Source organism: Pongo abelii, chromosome 13 (genome assembly GCF_028885655.2).
Source record: "Pongo abelii isolate AG06213 chromosome 13, NHGRI_mPonAbe1-v2.0_pri, whole genome shotgun sequence".
In the NCBI taxonomy this organism is placed as follows: Eukaryota; Metazoa; Chordata; class Mammalia; order Primates; family Hominidae; genus Pongo; species Pongo abelii.
The window spans coordinates 76,066,752-76,079,478 of NC_071998.2; the positions used below are offsets into that span (position 1 = coordinate 76,066,752).

General features: G+C 34.9%; 1 protein-coding gene across 8 annotated transcripts in view; it reads right to left on the minus strand.

Moving 5' to 3' along the window:
• Positions 1-12,727, minus strand: part of AGTPBP1 (ATP/GTP binding carboxypeptidase 1) — a 195,029-nt gene that overhangs the window by 40,404 nt on the left and 141,898 nt on the right. For all 8 annotated transcript variants that reach the window (XM_024252583.3, XM_024252588.3, XM_063714267.1 and 5 more), the window contains 3 exons: positions 7,840-7,927; positions 4,036-4,180; positions 1,006-1,159 (listed from right to left, as the gene is read on the minus strand). In XM_024252583.3, coding sequence (XP_024108351.2) covers positions 1,006-1,159; positions 4,036-4,180; positions 7,840-7,927 — 387 coding nt within the window. The remainder of the gene's footprint in view (positions 1-1,005; positions 1,160-4,035; positions 4,181-7,839; positions 7,928-12,727) is intronic.

Here is a 12,727-nt window from a genome sequence, read left to right on the forward strand (position 1 = left end):
ACTAAAAGTTTGTATATTTTACTTTGGGGCTTTAGAAATGTCTCTAACTCAATTGTGAATTCTGATATAAATTAATAGAACCCAATGGTGCATCCTACAAGCACTGCACCAAGCCCTATAAAATAAACAAATATAAAATCAATAAAACCATACCCCAAAGGAGCTCATAATAGGACATAAAACAGTAAGTAGTATTTGATCCACTTATTCATTCAATGACTAACTTAACATGTAAAATTCGTTATTTAATATTAATTTTATAAAGAACAAGTACTTGGGGGAAGTTTAAAATATAAAACTATTTTTTCATAAAATCATAGGGAAAAGAAAGAAAATATAATTTTAGCCCTGTCTTACAGTTGCTCTGATAAGCATAGAGAAACAAGTTTATCTGCTCAGAGATTTAGCCCCCAAAATTTCACTATACATTTAGATATACAAGTCTACAAAATAATCATTCAGCTTATCACTCATATTTTCAATACACAATAAGCTCTGTTTCCTGAAAATACTTTGCCTTCTTATCAAAATTGAAACAGTTTTATTTTTATTACTACAGCTGTACATTTGAGGCAATTTAAAAGAATACAAATGGCAGGGAAAAATGAATAACTATTCAGTGCTAGTTATCAAAACAATTGATAGGTTTCTGGTTGTTTTATTTACAAGTAAAATCAGTCCATTTCTAAATTGATAATATTATTACACGACCTCTTAAAATAATTTGTTGTATTCTACTTTGAATACAATTTCTAAGGATAAGAACTAAACGACAGTGGTAGCAAAAGAGACCTCAGAGAACATCTCATGTAGCCCCTTATTTTCAGGATAAGGAAATTGCGGCCCAGAGGTGGGCTCATGGCTAGCTAGACAATAGCAAGGCCAAGACTAGAGCCCAAGTCTTCTGATGTCTGTTCCTATTATCATTTCCATTATAAAATACGGATAAAGCAAATCAAAGTAGGTGAAAATGACTGCTATTGCGAGTTGGGAAGACAAACTTACTGAAATGGCAGATATGTTCATAATAATTAGACTCTGGCATTGCTGTTATAGTCACCAAGGGGCAGCTGTTTCCAGACAGGGTTTCACATAACACATCTTTCCGAAAATAGATTTGCTGAGGATTGTGTGCTGATTCCAATTTTTGAAGATGCATCTTGATAAAAATTTTAAAACAAAACATACAATCACTTAAAAAGTCCTTATGATATACAGAAATAATGCATCCAGATCTCCACATAACTAGAAGTGAATCAGATTCTTAACCCCTTATCCAAAACCCTCAGGGCCAGATGTAGTCTAAACATCAGTGTTTGGGAAACTTGAAACAGGCAATATATTGTTTAAATCACTAATTATGCAGCACCACCAATGGGGTCGGGGTAGCAATCTGTAATACACTTATTATTTGTGCAGCAAAATATATGAAGAATCACCCTAAATAGAATCAATATTCTAAATAAACTCAGGTCAGGCTTTGCCTCCAAATGAGTTCCAAAAAACCTTTTGGTTTTCAAAGCCTTTTGAATTTTGAAATTGTGAGTGATAATAGACCTGTAACAGCAACAATCTAAAATTTGAAAAATAAAAATTATGTAGCACAAATTTTAACAATTTTCCTGATTCCAAGATTAATATGGGTTTGTTGTAAAATGTCTGAAAGACAGTGAAAAAATCACAAAGAAAAAAATTTTTTTAAAGTTTTAAAAATTTAAAACATCCACAATTGCACCGCCTAGATTACTACTAACACAATGTATGTAGGCAAAACCATGATTACAGACTTTTATAATCTGATTTTATCACTTAAAAATTTATACATACACACAAACACATATATATTCCTAATTATGAATATCATACCACATCATTAAATAAGTTAAATGTGTATTTTTTGAAAACACAAGTTTTAATAGTCTTATTATGTGGTTATACCAAAAATAAATTGTTCAATCCCCATTTTTTAGATATTCAGTTGGTTTTCAAACTTTTGCCTATGTTCTTTCACATAATCACTGTTGACTGAGTGGTCACTATTTTCCAGAAACTGTACAGGGCATTGGGGATACAACAATGAATAAATGAACCCTACCCTAGGGAAAATAGAGAGTGCTGTGAGAGCCTGTAATAAGGGGAGGGGAGCCTAACCAAGTCTGGGCAGTGAGGGAAGGTCTTCTACAGAAAACTACATTTAAACTAAACTCCAAAGGATGAGTCAAGAGAGCAGAGATGAATACTGCAGGCAGAGGGAAAAATACTAGGAAGATCAGAGGACAGAACAGGACATTTCAAAGAATTCAGTAAGATTCATTACAGCTACAAAGGTGAGAAACAAAGAATCTGACACAGAATGAAGGGTCTGGTAGACAGGTCTTTCCCAAAGCATAGTATACATACCACTGGTAATTGAGATAACTAAGTGATGTGCAGATAACCATTTTAAAAGTTTAATAGGTATATATTTTATGTGAATCAGAAATAAGTCTAGCACATTAAATCTTTCATGCATTTCACAGATATTAACTGAGGATGAGGATACAATTTAAATGATTTCATGGATATTAATTGAGGATGAGGATATACTTTAAAGAGTAATCTATTTTAAAGTCTATTTAAAGATAAATAAATAATACTTCAAATAGTATGTGGATATGGCAAAAAAAAAAAAGGGGGGGAGTACTAGAAAAAGGACAGGGTGAATCATGGTAAGAATTTTAGACTTCACACAAAGGGCAAGGAAATCACTAAAGAGTTTTAAGCAGGGTATTTTATGATAAGATTAGCCATAAAAGAACCCTTTGGCTACAGTCTGGCGTTTGTGGGGTGGCGGCGGGAACTAATGAAGAGCAAAGGGGTCCAAACTGAATCCTAAGACACCAGTTACAAAGAGGTTGGCAGAAGCCCAGGTGAGAAACGATGGTCATGCCTGGAAAACATCATGGTAGGGGGATTGAAAGAAAGCAGGAGAATTCAAAATATATTAAAAGGCACAATCAGTAAAGAACAATAACATAAAACCATGCAAATAAAAACAGTGAAAATATATTTTTATGTGCATTCTTATTTGTTTTCCTAGGATAAATTACCCAAAAGTAAACTACTAAGCACAGAAAGATATATGAACATTATACCTTTATAGTAGGTTGTAACCTTTATTAAAGTACAGTAAGGCTCATTTAATGCTGTCAGCCTCATTTAGTCTTCTTAGGTTTGATATGTCTTCTGCTCTATAGACTACGTTTTTCTTTCATTTTCTCCTCTCTAATAATTTGGGAACTTGTTTCTAATTAGAGTGTTCCAATTTCTTTATTGGTAAATTGATCACACCTTCATGATCCTTGACCATTAGAATAGATATTCTGTTCTGAGAATAAATCTACCACAGTCGATATTTAATTACTAGACTTTGTTTGTTTAGTTTTGGTTTTTAGTTTCATTTTGCCAATATTCAAAATCTCAAAAGGTCTCACACAAAACAACTCTTATACCCTAGATTCTTAAAAATCTGGATCTAGGTCTCCATAATAAAACCATTTCCTTCAGAAAAAGATCTCAATTTTTCCTTCAAAAACACTCAAATTGCATCCACATTTTTCTAATATTCTATTTTCTATGAGATTCTGGTTAAACATGCAGAAATCTCACCTGGTTAAAAATTGTAAATCATGGAATCTTAGCTTAGAGAACTGTGGATTTCAACAAAAGATGGGAAGTAAAAATCATGTCAAAGTTTCTTAATATTTCTATTAAAAAAATAAGAGCTACATTCCCATTTTACTCCTCAAGAAATACTGTAGTATTTTCCAAAATCTTCAACACTAAACCTTTTCTTATGTTATATTTAACTAAACGTAATTTTCCTTATGTTAGAATATTTAACTAAACTCAATTAGTATCATTATCCTTATGTTAGAATATTTAACTAAACTCAATTATTATCATTATCCTTATGTTAGAATATTTAACTAAACTCAATTTTCTTCCATTATCTTATACATATCCATATAATACAATTTAATTTAGAGTTCTTACCTGTAAAGTTGAATACGTATATGGATAGTGATAAGCAAAATAGCAAACATCATCTTTATGTGGAAAATTGACAGTAAATGTAATTGTATAGTAGGATTTTCCCTTTTGCCCACCTGCAGCAACTGAACTTCTTGAGAAATGATTTCTGCAATAAAAACGCATAAAACATGTTCATTTCATCCACACAAAAACTGATTTTCCTTGTTACTTTTATTAAATAGAACTTCAGGGAAAAAAGAAAAACCCGAGTCTGTAAAAAATGTAACTTAAATACCCTATTTAAAAAAAACTTAGTACTAATAAAGCAGTAAACTATTATTAGCCAATGACATTACATAACTTTTCACTTCTGAATTTACTAATTAAATGAGCAAATACTCTTCACGTCAAAAAAAATTTTAGAACCCCATTCTTTGACATCCATACACATTACTGAATCTAGAAAATGATCATCAATGGCTACTACAATCAAGAGAGGAAAGGTTGATGGACACCTTTACGTGGATGGATCAGGCTACAAGACCTGGGTTCACTAATCAATCTTAAGATTACAAAAAGAGAAACAATCAGAGATGATGTTTCCTGATGTGATGCAACGGGAATTCACTGCACACCTGTTAAGTATTCTTGCCAAAAACCAAACCTGAAGTTGATCAAGCTTCTAGATCTAACTAACAGTTTATAGGAAATTGGTGAAACAGAAGTGCTTGTTAACACCACAGGAATGCAATCCAGTAAAATCCAAATGTGAAAAACCCTACATGACAATCCAGCTTCTTTAGCGAATGAATGAGAAATTTAAAAAAAGAGAAAAGGGAAGCCTATAAATTAACACAGACTTAAGGGACATGTCAACAAAAATCAAAAGCAATGTGTGATCCTTAGCTGGATTCTGATTAAATAAAACTATAAAACACCATTTAGAGGCAATTGGGGAAGTCTGAACATTGGATATTTCATCACAGTAAGAAATTTTCTTAATCTTTCTGTGTTGTGATAATGGCATTGTAGTTAGATTGTCTTAAACAGCCTTTGTCTTTTAGAAATACGTATGTAAGTATGTACGGATAAAATACGGTATCCGAAAATGGCCTTAAAAATTCATTGTGGAAGTATGAGTAAAAGTATAGATAAACAAAACTCACCATGTGTTGATAATTGTTGAAACTGGGTGATGAATACATGGGGCCTCATTATCTTATTCTCTGTTTTTGTAAATGTTTGAAGATTTCCATCATAAAGTTTTTAAAACTATACATTACCTTCCAGACTCTAAATACTGCTGACATATGCTGACTTAAAGATTCTCTAACAACTTATTTCTAAAATTCTGAATCATCTTGTATTATTTAAGCCATGAAACGAAGAAAATCCAGGGCCTATACGTTATTTTTTCATGCACATAAATGTTCAAAGTATTTTCAAATTGATATAGTCTTCATTAACTTATGCATAGTATCTTGAATAGATACCCAATGACAGAATGCTAAGGATTAACAAAAATGCAAAACAAGTTCAAAAACTAGTCCTTGCCAACTCTTTTCCCTCAAAAGTTTAACATTTAATTGGAGAGGTATTTATACTACCACATTACAGCTATATGGCAGTTTCTAGTTTATAAACCAGTGAAACATATATTATCTCATATAATGGTGAAAAGCAGTTTTATTCCATTTTATAGAGAAGACAAACAAGCATCACAGGACTTAGCTGACATGAAAAGTTATGGCACAATGCAAAAACAGATTTTAATCTTTATCATCTAAATTTCAGGCCAGGCACTTTTGTTCATGCCTGTAATCCCAGCACTTTGGGAGGCTGAGGCAGAGGGATCGCAACATGGTAAAAACCCAGTCTCTACAAAAAAAGACAAAATTAGCCAGTTCACAACTGTAGTCCTAGCTACTCGGGAAGCTGAGGTGAGAGGATCACTTGAGCCTGGGACTGGTGATACGCTCTTGAGGCTGCAGTGAGCCGGACTGCACCATTGCTTTCCAGCCTGGGCAACAGGGCAAGACTGTGTTTCAAAAAAAAATTAAAATTAAAATAAATAAACATACCTCAGGCTTCAGGAAAACAACTAGAATAGAGTCTTACATAGAAAGTGGTTAATAAATGTTTGTTGAATTGAACTCCACTTCCAGATCAGGAAGTAGTAGCCAAAAGAAAAGACAGAACCTTAACTAAAAATATAAAACTCCTTGCCATCACCCCTTACATAGAACAACTTGTCCTGCTATGATCATTCATTTTGCAATGTGAAAAAGCATTCATTGATTGACAATTTCTAATGTGACAACATAAAGAAGCATGAAAGTAAGAATGCTTTTTGAAAAACATTGTTTCATTCTTTAAAAGTCTAAATAATTCTGCTAAAATCTAGCCAAGCACTGCTCAGATAGTTTCATCCAACTTTATGAGAAAGAGACAAGCGATGAAAGACTATTTTTATATTAGTCTACCATTAAAAGAAATACAAGATGTATTATGGTGCAGATGAATTACACATTACCTTTACTTCTGTTTCTCATTTATTTGCTATTCATTTTGCTAATAAGAGTAAGGAAGAAATCTTACTGAGATGAATTCCAAGGAAGATTTTGTTTCCCAGAAAGTAAGAGTACTTAACACTAAGTTTTTTCCAAAGCCATGTCAAAACAGTTTAATTTTAGAAGCCTTCTTCTTATTGATAAAACTAAAAAACAGGGGCATTAGTGCCAGTAAAGCACAATCTAAAAAGTCAAAATTCACCATACAGAAATGTCAGGATTGAACTTAGTAACAAATAAACAAGGGTGCCAAGTGGAATCAACATTGAACATTACCTGGAAACATCTGCAGACACAGAGTAAAAATGAGAAGCAAGATACATGAGAATCCTGGAGTACTTAGAGGTGGAGCTGAAGAATAATCAAACTATTCCACAGAAGTAGGAAATTATTTCTAGCACTTATTTATTTTATTTTAATTAATTTATTTATTTATTTTGAGATGGAGTCTTGCTCTGTCATCGAGGCTGGAGTACAGTGGTGTGATCTCGGCTCACTGCAACCTCCGCCTCCCGGGTTCAAGCGATTCTCTTCCCTCAGCCTCCTGAGTAGCTGGGATTAGAGGCGCGTGCCACAATACCCAGTTAATTTTTGTATTTTTGGTACAGACGGGGTTTCACCATGTTGGCCAGGCTGGTCTCGAACTCCTGACCTCAAGTGATCTGCCCACCTCACCCTCCCAAAGTGCTGGGATTACAGGCATGAGCCACCACACCCAGCCTCTAGCACTTATTTCTAACTTGCTATAAGTAGATCACATATTTACAGTCAAAGATGAACTGTGTAAGCTGATGTACTGTATTTGGAACACATCTCCAGTTAACATTTTGGAAATTAAAATGAAGTAAATATTTGTGTGTTAATATAAAAAGAGAAAAGATAAGAGTTATACTTGATATCACAAGAACAACAAAAAGCCACTGCAAATTATTACTCATAATTTCTATTTTCAGTTTTATTCAATAAAGTTTCCAGAGTTTTAAAGCTGGAAAAGCTGAGGACACATAATTCTCTAAGTGGTGGAGACACAGCCTGGACCTAAGTTTGTCTGCCTATACAACACATTTTACTTCTACTATATACACTTCATAAGTGGATCTCAAGTTCAAAAGGACTCTTTAGAATTACTAAAGCATAGCACCACAATTCAAAGTATGCAATAATAACTCTACTGTTTCCTTTTACACTGAAACAGGATGTACTTAATACTGCCTTCTGTAAGCTGACGTTCTATTAATATTCTTAAAATACTTACTTATAGTAACAAATGTCAGTCCCCATACGAATCCACCATGGTCTAGCATTTAATGCTTCCTGAACTGAATACATGAGTGGTTGCATACCTTTGAAAGAGAGAAAAAAAGAGAGAAAATTATTTTCAGAATTTTTGAATTAAAAATTAATCTTGCCTTTGTAGAAAGCATCAAACATTCAGGAAAGCAGAAGTAAATTACATTTCAGTTTTTTAGTATGTATTTTAAAAATCTGATGCATTTCTTAAACATCCCAAGTCAATCAATGATATGCTTTTATTTTTTAGTTTAATAATACAGGATTACAACTTTAGAGTGAGAAGTCATTAAACTCTTTTCTATTAAATTTTCTACATGAAATCATTTAAAGATAATATATTCCTTATAAAAAGTGAAACCGCCGAAACATATGTAAAGACATAATGTACAATCACCCCTCTAACTCTCCGTGGATTTCCATCTACACTGAAATTAATGAGAAAATGCCACCAAAATGGCATGTTTGCTTTCTTCCCCACTCTTCTCCATACATATATGTGTTTGTAGGAGAGAAAAGGAAGAGGGACTCAAAAATATAAAGTATACTTTATTGGGTATTCTTAGAAATATATTTTCCACATGAACTTTAAAATCACCTTACCTAATTTCTAAATGATATATTAGGTTTCTAAATGGAACTGAATTAAATTCATGTTAATTATAGAAAGGCTGACAATTTTTATTGAGATCTGGTTTGACTTGCCTTAAATTCTAACTTAAGGATAGAGTCATTTTTTTTTTCCTGGTACAGAATAATTTTATTAAACTTACCTGTGAGTATTTTTATAAGATTCTTTTTTCCCTTTCCATTTCTGACTGGTTATTCCAACAATGAAGCAATGTTCATTTATTTTTTGTATTTATCTTAATATTCACATTATCAAATAAACTCACTAATTTTAACAGGTTTTTAGTAGTCTCATGGATTTTCTAGTAATATAATTAAAATATTTTATCTCTTTTTCTAGTATTTATATCATTTATTTCATTTTCTCCTCTTACTACATTTAGATAAATGAAACCTCAAAAAAATTATGCCGAATATAGTGGTAAGAACAAACAATTCTTTTTCATGACTTGAACCAAAATGTTTTGCCATTCCATGTAATATTTGCCACTTTTTTGCAAATCAACTTTGTCACGTTTAAGTCATAAAAATAGCTAACAATGAATAATTTCTGTATGTGAGACGCTGCTCTAACGGTTTTTACATGTATTAAGTAATTAAATACTTACAACCACACTTAGGTGCTAAATGCTATTATTATTCCCATAATTTGAGTAGTTTCACCATAATTTTTATTATACTTCACAGTTTTAATTACTTCATCAAATGCCTTTTCAACATCTAATAATAGAATCAGATGGCTTTTCTCCTTTAAACTGCTGATGCGATAAATTATGTTGATAGGTTTCCTATTGTTGAGCTATCTTTGCATTCTAAGAAAATGCTACTCTTTTAACACTGTGACTAAGTTAGCTAATATTTAGAATTTTTCCATCTAAGTTCTTAAGATGATCTTTCTTATTTCAATTTACTTTTACCAAGTATTGGTAAGATTATACTAGCTTCAGAAAACTAAATTTTAAAACTTTCCATCACTTATTAGAATAAATAATAAAAGCACCATCTATTTTTTAAAGGATAAATATAATTCAGCTGGAATACCATGTCAATATGGTGACTTATTAATAAACATATTTTTTAAAATTTCCCTTCAACAGCTATAGCTTCTTCAGAATCTCACTTTTTCCTCATCGCTTTTGGTATTTCTCTCTCTCTCTCTCTCTCTCCCCTGATGTCCCTAAGTTTTCAGTTTCTTTATCATGTTATATCATTTCTTAGAATCCAGTCCACTTTTTTTAAAGTGTATTTCCAGGATACTACTAACTTATAATTCTAATTTGGGTGAGTTGCTTCCTAGGAAATCTGATTTCATCCTGTTATTTTTCACTGGACTCCCAGATTAGTACCACTTGTTCTTGTATCTCACATCTCCATCTCGGGTTTCAAATGGGATCCTAGTGAATCAAAAAATCAATCTTGTTGATTATATTATTCAAATTCTCTATAGCCTTACTTATTTTTGTCTTCTTGATATGTCAAATTCTGAAAGGAGTACTTTAAATTCTCATAAATGTTTTCTAATCAAGTTGTATTTCCTGGAGATTTTTGCCCTGCTTATGTAGATGCCATGTGGCCAGGGTTGTTGTGCTGTGTAAAGGTTTACAGCATCTTCAAGGATTGCAACTTGTAAATACAAAATATCTGTCTTTATGCAAGTCAGTGTTTTTGACCCTGACGTTTTAGTCTGACATTATTATTTATTATTATTATTTTTTTCCGAAATGGAGTCTTGCTCTGTTGCTCAGGCTGAAGTGCAATGGTGCGATCTCGGCTCACTGCGACCTCCACCTCCCAGGTTCAAGTGATTCTCCTGCCTCAGCCTCCCGAGTAGCTGGGGACTATAGGTGCATGCCACCATGCCCAGCTAATTTTTGTATTTTTTGGTGGAGATGGGGTTTCACCATGTTGCCATGGCTGGTCTCAAACTCCTGACCTCAGGTGATCCACCCACCTCGGCCTCCCAGAGTGCTGGGATTACAGGCGTGAGCCACTGTACCCGGCTGACTGACACTAATATTAACCACTTTTGCTTTATTTTAATTTCATTTCCCTAGTTCATCTTCGTCCATTCATTTTCAACCTTGTCACTAAACACACACACACACACACACACACACACACACACACACACACACACACACACACAGTGGGGAGCAGGTGAGAGAGGGAGAGAGGGAGAGAGAGGGACAGAGGGAGAGAGAGAGAGAAGAAGAGAGGGAGAGAGAGATCCCACTAAACTGTGTTACTTTCAATCTCTGACCTTTTGAGGGTACTTCAGTTTATTCATAGTTGGTGATGACAGATATACATTTCATTGTATTCCCTCCATCTTATTTTCTACTTCTGATACCAACAAATTCTTTTATTGTTCTTCCTTACCATTTTATTTTTATTGGTTTGGTGGCATTGCTCCACATTTTCTTTTCTTCCTTAATTTGGAAGCTTTCTATCATGCTTTTCAATTCTACTTTTCCACCCTCATAGTCATGATTGATATTCACATTTTTCTAACACTATATTAAATGAAGTAACTAAGCCATCCCACTGAGACAAGTTAATTTTCACTTCTCCTATATTACCCCCCTTAGAATATTTTTGGTTAACACGTTTTATAAGTTCCAATACTTCTATCTTGAGACCTTTTACTCATTTTGTTCATAGAGAGATCAGATAGCATATTTTCTGAATTATTGTTTTTGAGACAGATCTTCACTCTGTATATTTTCTGAATTCTTATAAACACTGACATGCAGTTTGTTGGCAGTGACAAACAATTTACAGATTCTTCAAAAGACAGTTGGATGTCCACTGGCTTCCAGTGCTACAGATGAGCAGTCCACTACTAGTTTAATTTTTTAAATATGCAGAAAAATACAGTGATTAAGAGCATGCAATCTGCAACCAAACTTCCTGGGTTTGACTTCCAACCTCACCACATACCAGATGCATGATCCTGGCCAGGCTATTAACCACTCTACGCCCCCATTTTCTCTTCTGTAAAGTGAGGGTGACAACCTCACTGGGTTGTTTGTTGTGTGGATGGAAAATATCACATGTGTTAGCACTTGAACAAGGCCTGGCATGTGGTAAATATTCAATGAATGTTAGCTACTGCTATTACTATTATCATTATTTCCTTTTAAGTAACCTATTCTTTTAAAGTGGAAGCATGTTAAAATTTTCTGTTTATTCTTGAAACTCAGAAATTTCACTGGTACATATAAAATAAGTCTGCCTTCCTGATCCCTTCCTGGGACTAAGTGAGCCACTTCAATCTGAAGTTTTGACCCCCTCCACTCACATAAAACTCACCATAACACAAAACTTATTATAATAGTTTCAACAATGACCACAGGAGACAGAGGAGGGGCTTCAAGATGGCTGACTAGAGGCATCTGGCACTTACCTCCTCCACAAAGCAGCAGCAAAACAGTGAGTAGATAACCACACTTACAATAGATCATCTAAGACAGAGCACTGAAACTCAACAGAGAAGTAGCAAGAATACCTAAGACAAGGAAGGAGAGGGAAAGCAGGCAGGCTACTTGGCCAGGAGCCCAGGGAGGCTTCCCAGTACAGGAAAAGGGTAAGTGAGATTCTCAGTGATCCACATCTGCACTACAGACTCCTCCAACCCTAGCTAGGGGGGAGCCCTCCATCCTCGCAGGTCCCGAGACTAACACAGGGATCTGCTTCGAGACTGCACAAAGGTATTGCTCCAGAGAGTGAGCTCACACGGGGTGTGACCTAAGCAGCAGCAGCATTGGCACGGTTTTGAGAACCCAGACCCCATTCAACTGCATCCTGCCCCGAGGCCCAACAGCCTCTGCCTCCCCAACCCACAGCCACCAATGCCACAAGCTGCTGCCACTGAAACGTAAGCAACAGTCACTGGCAGAGACCCCACTTCCCAGCAGCAAGCTGTCATGCATTTGCACGTGCCTAGAGGACAGGCTCCCCTACCCACAGCCACCACCACTGCTGATTGCTGCCACTGGGGCCAAAGCACAAGCCCCTGGCAGCAACTCCATTGCCCTTGGCAGTGTGGTCACCCTACATTAACACATGCCTTGCAAACAGGCTCCCAGGTCCCCAGCTGTCGCCTGGGGCCGAGGCACACATTCCCCAGCCACCCGCCTACAGGTGCTGCCACTAATAGCAGCACAGCAATCCCTAGCAGCAGGGCTGGGGTGCATTTGCAAGCGCCCTGGAGGCAGACTTCC